The sequence below is a fragment of the Orbicella faveolata genome, unplaced genomic scaffold, assembly GCF_042242905.1.
Source record: "Orbicella faveolata isolate gen_17 unplaced genomic scaffold, um_ofav_v1 contig_26, whole genome shotgun sequence".
In the NCBI taxonomy this organism is placed as follows: Eukaryota; Metazoa; Cnidaria; class Anthozoa; order Scleractinia; family Merulinidae; genus Orbicella; species Orbicella faveolata.
This window is the reverse complement of record NW_028301554.1, coordinates 1,457,045-1,476,836: the sequence shown is the minus strand read 5'-3', so window position 1 is coordinate 1,476,836 and position 19,792 is coordinate 1,457,045. Positions and strand designations below refer to the sequence as shown.

At 39.1% G+C, this 19,792-nt stretch overlaps 2 protein-coding genes across 2 annotated transcripts; both read right to left on the bottom strand.

Annotated features, from left to right (window-relative positions):
* Positions 1-4,281: 4,281 nt before the first annotated feature.
* On the bottom strand, positions 4,282-6,356 carry LOC110058997 (uncharacterized). The gene has a single exon (XM_089295504.1). The coding sequence runs from the start codon at positions 6,167-6,169 to the stop codon at positions 5,249-5,251; it is 921 nt and encodes a 306-aa protein (XP_089151630.1). The 5' UTR covers positions 6,170-6,356; the 3' UTR covers positions 4,282-5,248.
* A 7,613-nt stretch (positions 6,357-13,969) lies between these two features.
* On the bottom strand, positions 13,970-19,764 carry LOC110059018 (cilia- and flagella-associated protein 161-like). The gene is made up of 8 exons (XM_020765683.2): positions 19,590-19,764; positions 19,409-19,498; positions 18,610-18,806; positions 17,893-17,971; positions 16,836-16,936; positions 15,989-16,046; positions 15,360-15,433; positions 13,970-14,858 (listed from the first exon to the last, which is right to left on the bottom strand). The coding sequence occupies exons 1-8, from the start codon at positions 19,656-19,658 to the stop codon at positions 14,594-14,596; spliced, it is 933 nt and encodes a 310-aa protein (XP_020621342.2). The 5' UTR covers positions 19,659-19,764; the 3' UTR covers positions 13,970-14,593.
* Between the last annotated feature and the right edge of the window lie 28 nt (positions 19,765-19,792).

Genomic DNA, 19,792 nt, shown 5'->3' with positions numbered 1-19,792 from the left:
ATTTTTAGAACAAATTGCGCCATCACCTGCGGCACATGCGCGTGCATGCTGCGAGGATTTTTGCGGATGTCGCGCGGGGGAAATGGCGTCCGAAATTCCCGAAATGTTTCATGTTTTTGCCCCACAACTGAACGCGTTTACGTCTGTTGGAATTTTGCTTAAGTATTTTCGTCGTAAGCTGCTCCAGTTTGAGTGAAGTAAGACAGTGTCGAATTTAGGTATGTTCCGCTTTAAGCTTATATATATCGCTGACCAAGTTGTGTTCCGACGGATGCTTCTTTTACATGAGCTGTACATTACTCCACTTTAAATTTCACATATGTTGAAGATTAACAGCTTTTCCATTACACATCAAAAAACTATCTGGATATATTTAGATATAGCAGAGCTTCAGGACTTCATAGTTTCATAGCTCCTCTTGCCACACGCTTGCGAGGAATTTGTCAGTCTATCGCGACCGAAAAGTAAAACACAATAATTGCTAGTTTGAGTTTCGCTTGAATTGTAAGCAAGGCTTGATGTTTCATCGAGGCTTAATAACTTTACGTCCGTAGATACTGCTCAGTTTTATTCGTGTAAAAATCCAGTAAATTCTCTGTTGTCGATGAATGAGAGCGCCCGCCGATGCGTGTTTTGTACAGTCAGTAAACATGACAAATTGTACTTCCGCCGCACTTTCGTGTGAAAGCGTACATCGAACTCAAACAATAGCTCTATAGTTTTTAAATATGTTTAAGATTGATAAATGTTTGAGAACATATTAAAAGCTAAGCTGAAAATATGTGAATAAAGCAGAAACAATCAGCAAAGTTACGATGACGCTTTCTTTAATCAACTTGGAATAACGATTTCGATTTTGTTGATCGAGTTATCAAAACTCCTTGTCTATTTTCATTTTCGCAATGTAAAACTTCACTATGCTTATGTTGAAGAAACACACATGATGTTAGTAGCCTTTTTTGCATTCGTGAAATTTGTTGCAGCATCTCAGCACAAAAGATAACGAAAGAAATCTTTGTCAAGATTTGTTGACAATTGAAAACACCGACTCGGACTTGAAAGTGCACGAGCTGCACTATGCAAATGAGCTAATTGTACGCGTCAGACTTTCCTTTCACTGAACTTTTGCAAACTCACCAAACAAGCAGAAACAATAAGAAACCATCAAAACAGGTTTTGGTTATGATTAACCATTGTCTGAGAAACTCACAAATTAACTCGATACCAGAGTAGAGAGTTTTCTTGCTATATTCTTAAGCATACGCGTAAGCTTACAACTAGCGTGAGCAGATCTTATTATTCATTCCCAGCGCGAGATTGAAGTCTTGTTTTCGACCCTGAAAAACCCACCTTTTCCGTTAGCTCAGAGCATAAAACTACATATAAGCGCCCTGGTTCGTATTCCCTGCCTTATTCCCTGCCATCGCTGTGAAAAATACGCAAGACAATCTCTCAACTCTCACCATTTGATCACGCAACGTGACAACATCCACGCGAGAGCCCCTGACATGTGCGTGAATCCGCGCGGAAATATGACGTCAGGATGGCGCAATTTGTTCTAAAAATAGAAAAATTGTCCCATATCATAGGTGCCCGCGAATCCCGAGACTTACGGTCTCCGTCCCCGATTATGGCTCCTGAACTCATGCAATATCTGCTTACAAATCTTGCTTTTGAAACATAAATACATAAAAAGTTGCGAGTATCATAGTTATTCCCAACGATCTGGGTGTTATATTTTAAGTGTTTTTTTAAAAAAAAAAAAGAAAAAAATTGTAACGTTTTGTTCTGTCTTGTTAGTACAGTGAAACTCTCGGGACCTTCCTAAGTGTCCGCTTAATAGAGGGTGTCCATAACAATTGCGCAATGTTTGTTAACAATTAATATTCAACAGTTCCTCTGTACTGTAATAAAGTTCCAGATTGTTAACGAAGCTTTCCAGAGTTCAAGTTCATCGGCTTTCATTACCATCTTTACTTTGTTTGTAACAATGCCCTTTAAATACAGAAACGATAATACGGGTATATTTAATCGACTATTTCAAGGACGTAATCCAATGCCACATCGTCAATTCAGTCCGGTGTCCACTTAATAGAGGTTTTTAACAATAGAAATTAGCCAAATACAATTTAACGGGTGGCGGATGGTAAATGCGAGACTTTGCGAGACGACGAGATTAGCGTTTTTCTTTGGGAGCCCGAGACATTTTGATTTCTTCAATTGCGAGACAATTGCTTTGAATGCGTACTTAAGACGTTCAGGTTCTAAGATGTTGTAATGTCATTTAACTTTACTAAAAAAAATTAACAAATCGGTACTTCGCGACTTTCTTAGCCTTGAAAAAAATCGAGACTGCGAGACAGCTTTGTGAGAAAAATCGAGACTGCGAGACGCACATAACCGCTAAAAAACGAGACTGCGAGACCTGTGAAATTCGGCGAAAATTTTGCGAGACCCATGGTTTTTGAAGGACCATTCGCCACCCCTAATTTATTTTAGTGTCTGCGTCCGCTTAATAGAGGTGTCCGCTGAATAGGGGCTCGTTGTAAAGGAAAATATGAGACGTTAATTTTGGGACCAGGTTAAGTGTCCGCTTAATAGAGGGTGTCCGCTTAATTGGGGGTCCGTATGCGGTCCCTTGCAGTTTCTGGTTTCTCGTTTAATAGAGGTTTCACTGTAGTTTGTTCATGTACTCGCTGATATACCATGTTGTAAATAATGTTTGTATGTTGAAATAACGCATGTAATACACCTGACGTTACTAATCGAATCGTTCCGGTAGTCGAACTCAATCGAAATTAATCGAACGACTGGGTTCGATTAGTTCGCGTATCGAACAAAATCAAATCCAAAAATTTGTGTCAGAGAGTTCGATTGCGTTCGATTTCCGAACTAATCGAACCCAGTCGAACTTATTCAAACACGATAGAAAAATCTTAAATTTACCCTAATACAGCCGATAATTGAACAGTCTGTCTAAGTAAGAGTTACAAATGAATAATTAACTAGTAATATTTTTATTGATTTATAGACTTTTGGCATGGAAAATACATGTAAAATCGCAAAAAAACCCTTAAGAACCTTAAGGAACCTTACGAGAACCTTAGGGTGGCTCGTACCAGTTTTCAGGTTTTTGACGGCTCATAACTTTGTAAGAATAGAGCAAAAAGACAGACCAGGGCCACTGCAATATTTTTGTAGGTTTGGATTATGCAATTTATACTTGACCTAAAACAGCTGTTATTTTGTCGTCACCAGTTACCATGGCAACATTCCAAAAGGATTTTCCAGATCTGATTTTTCGCTTATGTCACTAATAACTCAAAAAGTAACCCGGTGACCCCGAGTTTTTTTAATCAATAACTTTTGGCTTCTGAAAATGAAAATGCACAACAATTTTAAAATAATTTTACGGAGCCGATTTCTTGTAAACTTGGAAAAACGGCAATTTGCATTAAGTGCAAATTTCGTTCCGTAGGATTTTTAAATATTTTTTCTGACGTTTCTTCTCAATGATAATATTATATTAAAACAATGAAAAGGAGAGGTCACCGGGCTTGTTTTCATGTAAAAGCCTTCGCGAGTTCCGTTATTCCCACGCGCGTAGACACGCATTCAAAAATCCAGACTTTATAAGATCAACAGTTGCTCACAGTTGCTTATGAGCCGTTTTGACTACCGCTGACTGCTTCGCGTGCCCGCGCGGGCGAGCGGGCTCCGAACAGGCGTTTTGTTTTGTTTGCTGCTAAAACATCATTTACAGTTGTAGTTGTCGTTTAAGACAACGTCCTGGGCTTACTCTGTAGGATTTTTACACAAATTCTGGGTAGATTTGCTATGTTTTGCGAGTCCTTTATACGCTCCCGGTGGCTGTCACGATCGATCGAGTTGCCTTTGAAATTTGGGAAACATTGAATTCCCGAAACAATTTTTCTTAAAAACACAGAGTTGACTTAAGTTGTTCTAGCAGGTAAAGCCTCCTTTATATGCGAATTTCGTCTCCAACAGTACAAAAGTGACCTTGCGCGAAAAAAGCCGCGCGTCGCCATATTTGTTTTCGTCTTTCGGGTTTTAAATCTTGCGCCTCCATCGTGCGTGTTACTCACGCGTGACGCACGATGATAATCTACTCCCCGCGCGAGAAAACTGGTATCAACCACCTTAAATCAAATTGGAATACAGAACACGTTGAAAGAAACCAAAGAAATAAGCGAATAAGGAGTGACAGCCAGCGGGACATCTTGTTAGCTTTTCTAACGGTAATAAAATTGACAAAAGCAATTTTCTTTCAGTATTTATTCGTTGTTCTGGGTTAAACACCCTCGTATTCACCCGTTATTCGCATACAACATACCCCCATTTTCAGCCGAATGTAATAGACCGTGAATTTTACGACCGTTGTTTTTCAATCAACATCCATCCTCAAATGGAACCTAATCGAACCCAGTCGTACTAATCGAACTTGATCGAGCCCAACTGAATCGAACTCACTCGAACGTTCGATTGCGTTTAATTGGTCAATTTTTTTTGAGTTCGATTGTGTTCGATTACCCAACTCGAACCCAATCGCGTGATTGCGTTCGATTAAGTTCGACTGAGTTCGATTTGGTCCGATTAGTAACGTCGGGAATACAAAAAAGAAATACCAAAAAAATGCACTTATAATTGTGGTTACTTTTATTTTTGTCAAATCTTAATGGAAAGTGTTGTTAATATACGCGCCATAATCCATTATTTGGAGCAAAACGGTGTCTGCGCTCTGAAACCGACTTTGAGGACCTTGTGACAACACTGGTTGTAGACATACAGGAAGCACAATAGATTCTAACTTGTCTTCACTTGATAACTGTTTAAAACTGAATAGGGAACTGTATACTTCGTCACATAGGTGCTATAAATAATAATATCAAAACATTTAAACAGAGTTGCACTGGAATGTTTTGTTTTGTCTTGTTCGTAGTTTGTTAATCTACTCTACTGATATACCATGTTGCAAATAAAACTTGTATTTTGAAATAACGCATATGTTGTAAGATAATAAATATTTAAAAAGGGTGCAAGTATTTTTATTCTCAGCAATCTGGGTGTTCTATTTTAAGAGTCTAAAAAAAACTGATTGACACCCTTTTAGAACTGAACTACTTTTATTATACCAGACTTGTTTACGTGAGTTCAATATTAACGCTAAAGTTGACTGGTGGAAAAAAGAAGGATATTTACATCTTTATGTAATGGTTATGTAGAAGCGTCACTTCAGTCTCATATGTTCGTCATAATGTTGGATGACACATGCCTCGCTACTAAATTCCTTCAGACAAATCCAACAGGTCAGGCTTTCAACTTGGCTCGAATTTTCTTCAGTCAAAGAAGACAGCATACATGATTTCTTGCCACCGAGAGTTGCAGCTGGCTCCTGAAGGTCTCCTCTTGATTTAAAGCAATGATCATGTTGCTTCTGTTTTGACGAGCTGGCTCTTGCATGTCTCTCTTGATGTAGCCTGCAGTTTGACGACTGACTGAAGGACTTATTGCAATGCTTGCATGTATATGGCTTCTCTCCTGTGTGAGTTCTTTCATGTTGCCTGCAACCAGATAAGTGAGTGAAGCTCTTTTTACAATGCTTGCATGTATACGGCTTCTCTCCTGTGTGAGTCCGTTCATGTTGCTTGCACCCTGATGAGCTGCTAAAGGACTTGTTACAATGCTTGCATGTATACGGCTTCTCTCCTGTGTGAGTCCGTTCATGTCGCTTGCACCCAGATGAGCTGCTAAAGGACTTGTTACAATGCTTGCATGTATACGGCTTCTCTCCTGTATGAGTTCGTTCATGTCGCTTGTAGTTTGATAAGCTGCTAAAGGACTTTTGACAATGCTTGCATGTATGCGGCTTCTCTCCTGTGTGAGTTCGTTCATGTTTCCTGCAATTTGATAAGTCGTTAAAGCACAAATTACAATAACTGCATGTATACGGCTTCTCTCCTGTGTGAATCCGTTCATGTTGCTTGCAGTTGGAAGATCGGCTAAAGCACTTTTTACAATGCTTACATGCATACAGCTTCTCTCCTGTGTGAGTTCGTTCATGTCCCTTGCAATTCGATAAGTTGCCAAAGCTCTTTTCACAATATGTGCATGTGTATGACTTCATTCCTGTGTGATTTTTATGCTCCATGCAATCTGTTAACTGGTATAAGAACTGGCCACAATGCTTGCGTTGTTTTATCTGCCAAAAAAAGAAAAAGTTAATTTCCTGTTGAAACCTTGGTAGATGGGTCTTAATGATGTTTGTGGACAAATAGTTCCCATGTTCAGATTGTGTTGAAACTTGCCATGCAGAAATGTAGAGATCTGTAAAAAAAAAAAAAGAGGGGGGGGGGGGGGTTGGGGTACAGCGCTCACTTTCGAGATAAGGTGTGTTGAAGATCATGTGTTTTAGAAGCTTTCATTATTTTAAGACGATCTTGTTTACAACTGTCAGTAATAGAGTCACACCTCCCCATATTGGCTACCTTGGGGACAGAGGAAAATGGCTGTTTTAGAGAGGTGCTCATTATGGGGAGGTAGGAGTGTAATGTGTAGTTCCAGAAAATATCCATGACTCCCCCACGGAAGGGATTTTTTCCCAAGATCCCCCTCCCAACCCCTCTGGAAATTCCAATTAAACTTGATACATTTCTTTAAATGTTTTGGTCTTACAGACCCCTCTCCCCCCCCCCCCCCCCCACGCCAGGAAATTCCAATCCCTTCTGTGGGTGGAGTATGGATATTTTCTGGTACTGCACTATATGACACCAGGTTTTTTCCTCGGGTTGAACATTTTTATGACTACAAAATACCTAGCGTAACATGTAACTATGTAACACAATTAAAATATATCAATAAAACAGAAACCAAACAGAAACGTAGACAAACAACACGCGGTATGGATCAAGTTTCGTGAACTTTTCCAATAAAAAATGAGGTTTTGTATACACCTTTCGTCAGTTTTTGATTAACTGGCCGTTGACAAGAGGTTATTTTGGCAGTTGGGACACGCTTCAGTGGCTGCTGCCATGGTGGAGAGGTGGCCTTCGTAGAGAAGTTGATAGAGGAGTGAACATATAGACCCTCTGTCGGGACCAAAAAAAGTGACCATTGTGGAGAGGTGGCCGTCAGTGGAGGTTTGACTGTAATAATTAGCAACATTTAGATCAGGGCAACATACCGGTACTCAATTCATCACAACCAATTCTATTAGGTAATGCCTTACAGCTGATGGTGTTCCTTGGGGTAGAAAAGGCTTTGAAAAAGAATAAATAGTAGTCTTGCCATTCATATTCAAGGAAAAATGTGTTCGCAAGGGAGCAGAAAATGCAAAATATTTGTAACTTCTCACTAAAGATAAGCCCGATAAGATATACGCAAGAAACATAAACATATAGCTTTCTTGAAGCAAAACTACAGCGCCTCTGAAGAAAAATGTTGGAGGAAAAATATGATGTCCATGATAAGAATCTACATTCTGTACTTGAAAACAGTTTTAATCAAACAGCTCGGCCTGGTGTCACAATATAGAATGTAGAAGGAAGCAACATTTTCATGGAAAATTTCACATTCTGTCCCTCGAAAGCAAATGCTTGGAGACTTAAAAACATATCTTGCAATAGAAATGAGCCTAAACAATGCCTAAACACATAGCAAATTACAGAGCTGTCAAACTCGGCGAGGCAACATGCAGTTAACAGCGGAAACTGTGCAGACCTATGACCTCTAACGATTCAACTCTACTTAGAATTTCTTTATATAACACAGCATGAAGTGCCCTTTATAAACACGAGTGAAGCAACGAAAAGGTCAAGAGACCGAACAGAGAATGGCAAATGTACAAATGTCACGATGGAGAAGACTCGTGTGGTTATCGACTGGTATCGATTTTCAATAACAATCGATAGATAAATTGATATCAATTGGTTGCAGATTGACAGAATCAGCACATAAATATCACATCTTTGTACGCAGTAATTGTAAACACATTTCATTTTATTGCTTTGAACGTTAAAAGAAGAACAATACTATCTTCTTTCTCTGCAATGCCCCATCCACAGGTATCCGTTTTCCTTTGACAACTCAAAAGTTTGTTCTCGTTCTTGCCTCCAGTCTACACTTATCCCATGAAAACGTTAACCAAAAACAGAAACGATTGAAGTTGGAAAGCGTTATCCAAAGTGGAAAACTATTTAATACGTGCGGACATGGGCCAATACTACAGACTTCAAAAAATGGACAGTGGTTGCATTGTGCCTTCATGATCACAGAAAAATTCTGGTAACAGAAGTTGTACTTTGGCAAGTGATGAAATTGCCATCAACAGCAGCATGAGTTGTCGCAAAATAATGAATAAAGCAGCAATACCCAGCCTGATTATAACAAACCTAATCTTAAACACTTCACCAACGGCAAAGATGATAGCCTTTAACGATGCTCCTTGTATTCTGTAAAGCCTCTTCCCGCTCTTCTTACGTAGACATAATGACATGGAAAGGTAATGACAGGCAAGTGGGGAATTCGAGTACAGGTGCTACAGGATATATTCTTTGTGTTGAGAAGACTGGGTCGGAATTGTTTCACCAATTTTGTCCCCAGGGCTTCCTGAAATTGGCGGATGATCAGACAGGTAGTTAAGAGTGAATGCCTATAAAAATGGACCTAAATCGCCTATCAATGGCACAGGTCGAAAAATTGATTTCGCTTGTATTTTGTCCATAGATAGGTCCTAGTAAGAATAGAAACGGACCATAGTTAGTTTCTGCTAATACAGCTTTCTTTGGTAGAAATACGCCAAAAACGATTTCGACCCGACTGGGCTCAAAATCTACTTCCGGTTTTGCTGAATTTTCCGAATATTTGATTGCTTCGCGCTCCGCACAACAACTACTTGAGAATCTTTCAATGGATTTTATATCCAGTTCAGGTCTTGGTAGTATGACTGAGCGAAAAATAAAATAAATCAAAGTTAGTTTTGAGCCCGAAAAGAGGTAAAACTGAAACGCAAAATTTTACAGTATGTCGCAAGAGAATTATTGCTTAAAAACATCGCCATATTTTTCTATGGGCTATAACTTTAAATACCATAAAAACACTTTCTACGGGTTAAATATACACCCACCTGTTAGGATATCAAAAAATATCTCTGGGCAAATGGTTTCAAGTCGCCCGCCTTGGCCTGTGTTTCTCATAGATTTTGCCCAAAATCCGCCGTTGGAATGTAAGCAATTGCGTGACGCGGATAGCCACTCTCGAGTAAAATATTCGTTTCCAGCAATCCGATGAAAGCAATTTTTGAAACGTTGTGTGGATAAAATAATGGAAAATGTTTTTTTTGTTGTTTTTTGTTTTTGTTTTTTTTTGTTTAACTTAGTATAAATATATATGTTTTTTCATTTGCATTGCGACATCCACGACATCCATGATAAAGAACGTTACTACAGTACTCCGGGAAATGATTTTAACACTTGTTTATTTTATTGATTTCACTGATAACTTACAACACAGTAGCAGTTTCAGAGATACACTTAACCAATCCTCTATGATTTATGGCAACTGAATCATTGACTGACAAATAAAGTCAAGTGGAAATACCATAATTTCTATAGACTACTAACTGCGTGACGGCATCTCAGCTCTTCTAGCTGTGTAGAAAATTTGTACCTACACAATATGCTCAAACTCAGCTAGAAAACCCGGAATTTCTTGAATTGAATTAGCCGAGGAAGAAATTGCGTTTAAGTTTCAATCATACTGGGAAAAAAATCCATCTTTTCTACTTTGGTTGTTTGATCAATTAACTGAAATTTGCAGATCAAAACACTGGTAGACAAATAAACATTACAGTGGTCGATCTAGGACTAGGTTTACAATAAAGGAGTTCCCGAATTCATCAATTTTAGAGTATTCGGATTAGTAGGGGTTTACAGTGAAAGGATATTCGGATTCTTAATCGTTTATACACGACGATAACTCCGGGAACATTCATGATGGAATGGTTAACAAGCAGTTTGTTGCCTCGACAACGAGAAACAAAATGCCTCCGAAAATAAGGCTAGGGGTAGGTTGAGACAGTCTGAAGTTTTCTTTCAACTCGCTGACCACGGTACTGTTGTCCATCATGCCAGGTTCCTCCAGGTATTTACTTAGGGTTTAGGGTCGAAAACCGTCGAGGTTTTCGATCGTGCCATCGTCGTCATCTGCGCAGTAAAGTATAAATTGGGCACGGTTTCTGAGGAGTATGGCATTACCCATTATAAAAGTGATTACCTACACCTGAAACAGCACGAGGTAATCACCCAGCGACCGCCATCAAATGGCCATCAATGCGCCTAGGACTCGACTACGACTGGATCATGTAATCCGCCACTTTCGTTTCACCGCAAACTCAAAAGATCACAGGCGGAAAAATATCTGGATTCGAGAGAAAATCGTTCACACGACAAAACTCTCCGGATTCAAAAGTTTTCGGATTCAAAGTTCCCACTTTAAATTCCGGATTCAAAATCTCCGGAGAGACGACCAAACCGGGGGGTTTTTATTTCGGTTTCGTCCACTTTTGTGTAAATGGCAAAATCAATCCGGCACTAAAACATTCTGGATTCATCACGAATCCGGAACAATTTCCTCTAGTGTAAACCTGCAATCCTGGCCATAAGTTCTTGGGACACCTCCCATTTTTGCGCGCTGAAACCCACGATTTCAACTACGTCCTTAACGTTTTAGAACAAAAGATGAATGGAAGCAAGTACAATTGACCCCCCCTCTCCCCTACCAATGTTGCATGAAAATGAAGCTATTCTGAAGACTAGATTGGATGTGGGAAAAAAGGAAAAAGGGACAATAGAAAGTGGTTAGACAGTTGTGTTGGAACCAAACGCGATTGCTGAAAAATCGCTATTATTGGAATAAGACGTGAATATCTATCTTATCGTCTCTTTAGTTCGAGAATACTGTTCTAGGAGGCGAACAACTCTTGAAACGAGGCTATTCTGAGGCTATTGTCAAGGATTTTTTTTCTTCAAGATTTTTATCAACATTGACAGGGGGAGGGGGTAGGCGGGCTTGCGCGGTTTTGGTCTTAAGAGAGGCTGCCTGTGAAGTCATCTGCCGTAACTGTCCCAACACTTTTGACCAGGATTGTAGTCTTAAATGAACAGCGAACATCCATCTTGTTTTGTTCGCGGAAGTCGGTCACAGAGGAGCGAATTTCAATGAAATATATATATAATTTGATTAAGCAATTAGCCAAAAATAGGTTGGCCGCCAAAACAGTTTAGGGTTTAGCCTAACTTTAACCTTAAGTTTTAAGACTGAAGAAAAAAAGGAAAAAGCACTGAGCATTTCAGTTGTTTGAAACAGAAACATTCGCGCACAATGAACTAAGTATAGTTCGTGGGTAACCAGGAAAGCAATCCGTCCAGCACAGTAATTGTTCAAATTAACAGCTTACCGAGACACTCGCACTGTCGATGCCTCTTATTTATGACTTTTAGGATTTGTTTACTTTACTTTTTCCGACTTTTTAGCAGGAGAAAAAGCACTAAATGTGCTGGCACAAATAAAAAGGTTTAACCGAAAATCGATCCGTCGAAATCAACAAATGCAAATTTAATCACTGTAGCGTTCCTTCAGATCACGTAAGGCTACAAACCAACAATATCAACTTTTCATTACGCTTTACAAATGAACTTAGAACGATTTTCTTTCTAGAACTCGTTCTTGTAATTAAAATGATCAGAGAAAGAACGACAGCCTAAAACGACATAGCAGTAACACCCGAACTCCGAGTAAATTGCTTTTAATTGGCGTTTTTAATTAACGAAATTTCCAAAGCGATGACTTTCAAAATATAAAAGTTAAAAGTGGTCCATTATGTTTTTCTTTTTTCACCCAAATGTTCTAAGATAGCCATCTGCGGTTTGTTGGAAACGAATTATGTATTCAGGGTGACCGCCAGAGTCACGCAATTGTTTACATTCTCACGGCGGTTCAGGGAAAAATTCATGAGAAGCACAGGCCAAGGCGGGCGACTTAAAACCGTTTGCCCAGAGATATTTTTTGATTTTCAAACAGGTGGGTGTACAGTTAACCCGTATAAAGTGTTTTTATGGCATTTAAAGTTATAGCCCATAGAAAAATATGGCGATATTTTAGTGCTATAATTCGTTTGAAACACATCGTAATATTTTCCGTTCGTGTTCGATCTCGTTTCAGGCTGAAACGAAGCATCGATTTATTTTATTTTTCGCTCAGTCATACCATGAAGACCTGAGCTGAATGTAAAGACCATTGAAAGATTCTCAAGTAGCTGTTCTGCGGAGCGCGAAGCAAACAAATATTCGGAAAATTCAGCAAAACCGGAAGTAGATTTTGAGCCTAATCGGAAAAAAATCGTTTTTCGCAAATTTCTCCCCAAAAAAGCTGCATTAGCAGAAACTAACTATGGTCCGTTTGTTTACTAGCTAGGGCCAATCTATGGGCAAAAAATGAGCAAAATCGATTTTTCGACTTGTGCCGTTGTTTGGTCCATAATTATGGGCACTGGCTCTTAAGTGTGTGTGATGTCTGTTTCAAGGTCCTGTGCCAATCAATGGCAATCGATGAACGGATTTTGTGTGGTTATCGATTGACTGATACCAATCGATACCAATTACGATAACTAATTTTATCGATTGATATTGGTTGATCGATTGGTTTTACGATCATCAGTTTCCATCAATTGGATACTCCAGGAACTAATTAACAACAAAGTCAACACGCTAAATGTTAAATAACAATGAGAAAAGCAACATTAATTACCTCTCTACTTCAATGCCACAACTCGACCAAATAATTTGCGCTTAAACAGTGAATGTGACACTCATAAACATCTATGTAAACACTGGATGCGTTTGTTGATGTACCTGTAAATTTAAACATTTGATTAGTTTATTCAACAATCCTCGCCAAATACGATCGTTCTGCGTTGATTTTTCTTAAGTGCTAGTTTTAGCCAACAACAGAAAATCATACAGTACGTCTACACAGGGACCGGAGAACTACGCCATTCTCTATCAACATAAAAACAGACACTTTTTGTCGCCTTTCCGTGAGACAAAAATAGCTGACTCTGATCATTAAGATTAGCTTGAGATATAAAAAGCAGGCAAGATTTCCGTATAACCCCATACATTTATTATGCAGATCACATGAAAGCCGCCATTACAGAGATTACACTGGAACCCAGTCTCTCAAGTGAACGTGGGGCATATATCACGTATGGAGCAGAGGCGGTGTGTGTGGGGGGGGGGGGGGGGGCTGGGAGGAGGGGAGGGGTCAGGGCACTCTGCAAAGCAAGGCATTTTTTGACCTTTTTAAATGTTTGAATGAACACGACGTCACATGCGGTCAAAATGTAGCTCATTTCTCCGGCTAGCGGGAAAAGGAAATATGAATGTTTCAGTCAATGAAATGGCGATATTTTGCAATCAGTCAGGCACTTCAATTATGGTGTACCACAAATGGAAGGTGTAGAGAATGTCCTGCGGGGCACTCCCTTATCGGGATGTTGGGAGAACACTCGACAAGCTTCTAAACCACTCGCCGAACGGCTCGTGATTTACAAGCTAGTGAGTGGTGTAGCAGTGTGTGGTTGTTAACAAAATAACGGCCGCTTCTTTGTGTTTTCGAAGTGTTTGTGAAGAGGATTCGAGGGACTAGTAGATTTATTCCAAAACAATTAGATTATTCACTCTCGATTTCTATACTTGATAGTTGACAAGGGCGCAACTTTGATCACGCGAAAGAAACTCGAGAGCGGATAACCTAGCTAATTGTTAAATGGAAACATTCGCGAAAGACTAGAAGAGTTCGCAAAAGTTGTGGCAACACCGGTCCGCTGTTTCCATAGCCGCTCGTTGTTGTCAAAATCTAGCTTGCATTCGTGTTTCTGTAGAAACGCAGAAAATGTTTTTTATTCTTTTATTCTTAAAAATTAGCTACGAAATTCCACAGTTATTGCAATTTTCAAGGAAAACTATATTTATTCATGACATCAGGTAACGATTACTACTTACAAAACATGTTACCAATCGATTACAAATAAACCACATATCGTAAATTTAATATCTAAGGCTTTGCATTGTACTTTGAATTTTTAATTGACAATAGAGATTCACTGAGACGAGAAAAAAGAGTAAGTAAAATCATTTACAGGTCATAATAACCCAGTAATATCTCAAAACAGATATTAAAATATGTATAGGTGTGTACAAGGAATGCAAATGTTTGATTTTCCCAAACAGGTAAAACTAATCAGAAACTGCGCCGTAATTAGGACACAATTAGCTCGAACATTAAGCTTAAAGCGGAAAAAAAGTTAAAGTATGAAATTATTTGACGTAGTTAATTTTTGTTACTAGAGTATAAATCAAATTTACCGATATTTAAGTGCTAAGTTTGTGATATGTATCAGGATTCAGGCAAAAGTTAACGTCAATATATCGAAAACGTTATGTTCCCTACAGCTTTTAGAATTTATGTATAACTTAATATTAAGACACGCTCAAGTTAGTAGGGTAGGGTTGAGATCTTATTCAGCAGGCTGGCCGCTAACCCCGGGCTGAGTTTCTTCAGACGCAAGGGGTATCTCATCTTTAGGGGCGGCACCCTCTGCCTCGGTGGCTTGCTGTCTTGTCAGAAGGTCTTTAAATTCCTGTTCTCGTTCCAACTCGTGTTCTCTCGCTGCGTCTTGTACTTCGCGAGTTCTAAACACCCAGTGATTGCATGGAGTCTCCGCTTTGTGAGAATCCACTTCAGTCTTGGCGGCAATTTCGAACTCTCTCCCAAATGGTGTTCTGAAAAGGTTAAACATGCAAAACAGTGTGAAATTGAGGCCCCGTCCACACTACGCTAAAGAAATTTGAAAACGCAGCTTTATTTCCACGGTTAGGCCTACCGTCCACACTAATCCGTCACGAAAACAGAGCTTTCCGGAAACGCTCTTCAAACCGGAGAAATTTGAAAACGCCGGCTTTGCGTTTTAGTGTGGACGCAAATATTTTGAAAACGGAGCTTTTCGAAAACGATGAGGTCACGAAGATCACGTGATTTTCCTGCCAGAGGTTTCCTCAAAAAAAAAAAAAATCCAAAATGACCGGTGATTGTTGCGTTCTTAAATTCCTCCGGCCTAGTGTGGACGGAAAACGTTTGATGGTTTTCAGAGTGGAAACGACGTTTTCAAATTTCTCCAGCGTAGTGCGGAGAGGGCATTACACACCATTGTGTAGATGGAAGTTGTCTGTATTGAGATGATTATAAATGTGAGGGGAGAATTTACTGTTATCACACAAACATACCTGAATGAAAACTGTGACAGGGCGGCTAAATTCTGATTGGTCTTCACGTGATTTAGTATAATTTTCGTGTTTGCCTGTCAAATGAAGAGAAGTTTTAAATATTTTATAGAATAGACAAAACTATATTACTACGATGATGGTACCAGCTATCAGCCTACAGAGCTGGAGATGTGTTGGCAAGAAGTTGCGGGGAATGCGTTGCAATCACGAAGCGCAAGGCATTCACGTTCTGCGTGTTTTCGCGCGTAGATTACTCCAGGAAAACTCGTGTTGCATGCTTGTTCGTTTCTGTAAGAATGCGAGACCCAGACTTTCACGAAGTGACGAGATACTGCGCCTCTCATCTGTTCATACCTTGATCGTTCAATCGTTTCAGGAAACGAATAGGACATCATAAGAAACATGTACGTTTCTGGGGCATCTGCCATCTTTTTGAACTCAAGACAAATGATCAAAAATTACGTCAAATATCAAAATGGCTAAGAGGCACGCTATAGTGGACTCTGAGCAGTCTCCCGTTGTACTATCTTGTGAGGGACAGGAAAGAAGAGGTGGGGAGAGAATGGCGGGGGTGGGGGGGGGGGGGTGGGTGGGACGATGTCTCATGACACTGGGGGAGGTTCACTTACCGGGATTGGCATTCCTTCCGTTTCAAGGCGCTGCTGAGGATCAAAGCAAAGAATTCTCCTGAAATAAATATACATAATTTTTGTTATCAACAGATTTGTTAGCTTCATACGAGAATATTTTGTTTTCGGGTAAGCTGACATCACAGGTATATAACTAATCTACAAACCAACGACAGATCACAATATTGTCTGGTGAGAAAAGAGTCAACTTTGGTACGGGTGTTTTTGAAACTTCTGATGAGTGTCGCCGCCATCAACACAACACAAAAAATCGCAACAAACGAAACAAAACACTACACGACAAACGCTCAAACCACCCCCCCCCCCCCAAAAAAAAACGCAAAAAAACTCAACACAACTACATGTAAACAAGAGAACAAAACGCAACAAAACGCGAAAACATAACACAACGACAAAATGCAACAAAACATGACAAAACGCAAATACACGCGCAGTGAAATGTAGCATAACGGAAATAACACAACAAAACACAAAACGCAATGAACAGAACAGAACAAAACACAACAAAACGCAACAGAACAGAAAAAAAAAAAAAACACAAGAAAACGCAAAAATAAAAGCAACGAAACACAAGAAAACGCAACAAAACCCAACAAAACGAACTAAAAAGCAAGAAATCACAACAAAACGGAAACCAAAATGAAAGAAAACGCAACTAAAGTGTCCCTTCCATATTATGTGCGGTATCAGCTAGTCCTCCTAAAGGATTTGTTTTCTCAAGCAACGAGACTGAAAGGCAGCATTCACGCTGTGAAACCTTTTGTTCACCCCTTTGCTCGAGCCAGGGAAAAATAATCAAAACGCCAGCAAATGATACTGTACTTACCAGTGAGACATAAAAGTTGTATTTTCGTTCAGAGTCACTTTCTGTTGCCTGGACTTCTTTGCACATTCATTGAATGATACTCTATCGCTCATCAATTTGAGCTGCAAAAAATCGTTATCTGTGTTAATTTATGCTATTCAAATTAATTTATGACACATCAACAGGTAATAGAATTAAATTAAGTGGGACATGAATCACCTGGCGATTTATAAAGCCTCTGTGAAACTCCAGCAAAAATATGGCAAGGATGGAAATTTTGACAGCAATTTCCACCTGGGTGCAAGTGATTGACTTTAAGGGAATGATGCACCAAAGTATTTTGTCTGGACAAGTGGATTAGGTCCTTGGTTTGCGTTCCAATGAAAGTTTATTTCTATTAGGCACTCTTTACGCACAAGGGAAGATCAATGTATTAGACAGTGAATCCCCCATATAGGCCTTAACACCAAAGGTAATTCCTCTTAGGCTATTTTTAGATATGATACCCAGTTATTTCATGGAACCAATGTGGAAAATGTGGTGGAAAAGTCCTTTTCTACATATTTTCTTATAGCACAGATGTATTCTGCATTCCCAGCTGTCTTTTTGTTCAGCTGGGCTTTCATTTCGGGGAGTTTGTGCCTGTTTGGCTGCTCAAGCCAAAAACCCCCAGGAGGGAGGGGAATCGAACTTCCATATAAAAGGCGCAGGGGTGTTTGTTGGACATTTTGAAAAGAACCCCTAAGAGGTACCAAGACCCTGTTTATTGGGCGTGGCTTGAAATGTTTTAACCCCTAAGAGCTACCAATTCTAAACAACAGTCATATTATCTCTTGTCATAGTTTTTTGGCCCAATAGCCTTAAAGGTAGCAGTTGAGAACAAAAGCGCCTGCTGTGGACCTTTTGAGGATAAACACCCTAAGAGGTACAAAACTTCTTTTTTAACCTCCAAAAAGTATGACAAGCACCCCTGCCCCACCCAACCCTACCCCCCCCCCCCCCGGGCAAAATCCCTCACTGGGAGAGGTATTGGATATTTCCTGAAACAACACAACACCAAACTGAGTATTATACTTACTTCTCCTCCAACTCCTGGTAGTGTGCTCAAAGTAAAAGGTTCATTGTATCTTAAGACTCCTTCACCATTTGGTTTTGGCCTGGTGATGACAAAAGGGCAAAAAAAGAGGTAATTAGTTTTAAAATAAACTAATGGATTAATTGGTTGATAATTATTCGACTACAGCATAAGTAGCATATTAAATTGTGTGGTTCATGTCCACAAAATACCTGTATCTATAACCAAACCATGGAAGGTAATTGAAATTCTGAGGCAGTTGGGGGGTGGATCTCAAAAGAAAAAAAATTGAAAGGAAAGTATGGAGTTAAACTGGAACTTCTGGAGGGGTGGGGTGAGTGGGGGTTCATCAACCAGGAAACCTTCTGTGGGAAGGTTATAGATTTACAATGTGCATGCGATGTTTTCAGGAACAATGCATCAAATAAGCTTTAAGTAATTTATAGTGAACTATTTACTAAATAAAATGAAATTATTTTAGGACTGAAAAATTTACTTTGTTCTGATTAATGGAAAACAGGACAATTTAGCATTGACTTCTAACTTGCACTGCAGTGCAAATTATTGTGTCCCTGTTGGTGATTTTTTCAGTTATTTAATAATGATAAAATGAATGATTGATTGTATGCAACTTTGAGCAATTAACAATCTAAACTAGCTGTTCATTATATTTGCACTGGCATTCATATGATCAACTAAATGAATCCCATCGTTACTCACCCAATCATGAAAGTATTTCGAATGCAAGGATCAACAATCTTAGATGCCGACACATCACAAGGCCCAACAAGTCTCTTTTCATCATGCATTTTACTTTCTGCCATATTTGCTGAAAGGGTTGTCTCAGTAGATGGATTAAAGATACAGACTGTGTCGCCGAAATGAAGATAACCGTCATGGGATACCGATAAGGTGACCTGGCAAATGGTATAAAAATACTTGTAAATTGGGATTTTGTTTATTTGTTTTCTGTACTGCTGGTTTGATGTTCTCTGGGGAGGGGGGATGTTTTCGAACATTTTCAAAAATTTCTAAAGATTGCCGAAGACTTCTCAAGAAGATCCACACCAACAAATGCAAGTGCAGTTAAGTGATAAATATGATATCAAAAATGATATCACTGATGTGTGTCTGGATAAAAGTAATATCCACGTATGTGGAATATCCCTTTTATCAATTTGATACCACTCGGTATACTGCTAAATTTTATAGAATAAAAATCTTTTAAAAAGATAATTAATTCTAACAAAGTACTAAAGTATTCAGGAAGAAATTAAGTGACTGTTTAGTGTTTACCTGTGCAGATGCAAGATAAATGAAAGTCTGGGAGAATTACAATGTTTTTTCATGGGTTTATGTTAATGTATGCCTGACATGTGGCCCAGGATTACATAAACTTTTGAATTCTCCAAAACTTTCTCTGACTTTCAAAGACTTATAAAGCTTAGAAAATAGACATATTAAAATGAATTTTTCAGGGTCCATGCAATCGTTATTAAATATAAACTCATGTCCCAACCTTTTTGAGAATATTTTGAAGAAGATTGCTGGCTTTTTGAATCAGTAGTTCTCCACTTTCTTTTTTCTCAAGGAAATCTTTTAGCTTGTCCTGTAAAATGAATCGAATAGAATCAGAACAAATTCAGAAATCTAAAATAACCCCAGGAAAAAACTGCATGGAATTGTTCAAATAAACCAACCTCTTCCAAGCAAACGTCTTCATTCCAATTACCGATGAGAACCGAAGGGTTGTAAGTTCTTACGCTCATTGTGATAGTGTATTTTTAGAAAATAAACGGAAAACAAAACTCGAGCTCAAAATGTCCCACTCTTCAATTTTCGCTCGAGGAGACAATCTGTTTTGATTGTCATGGCGACCTTGAAGGAGAGACCGCTGATTATA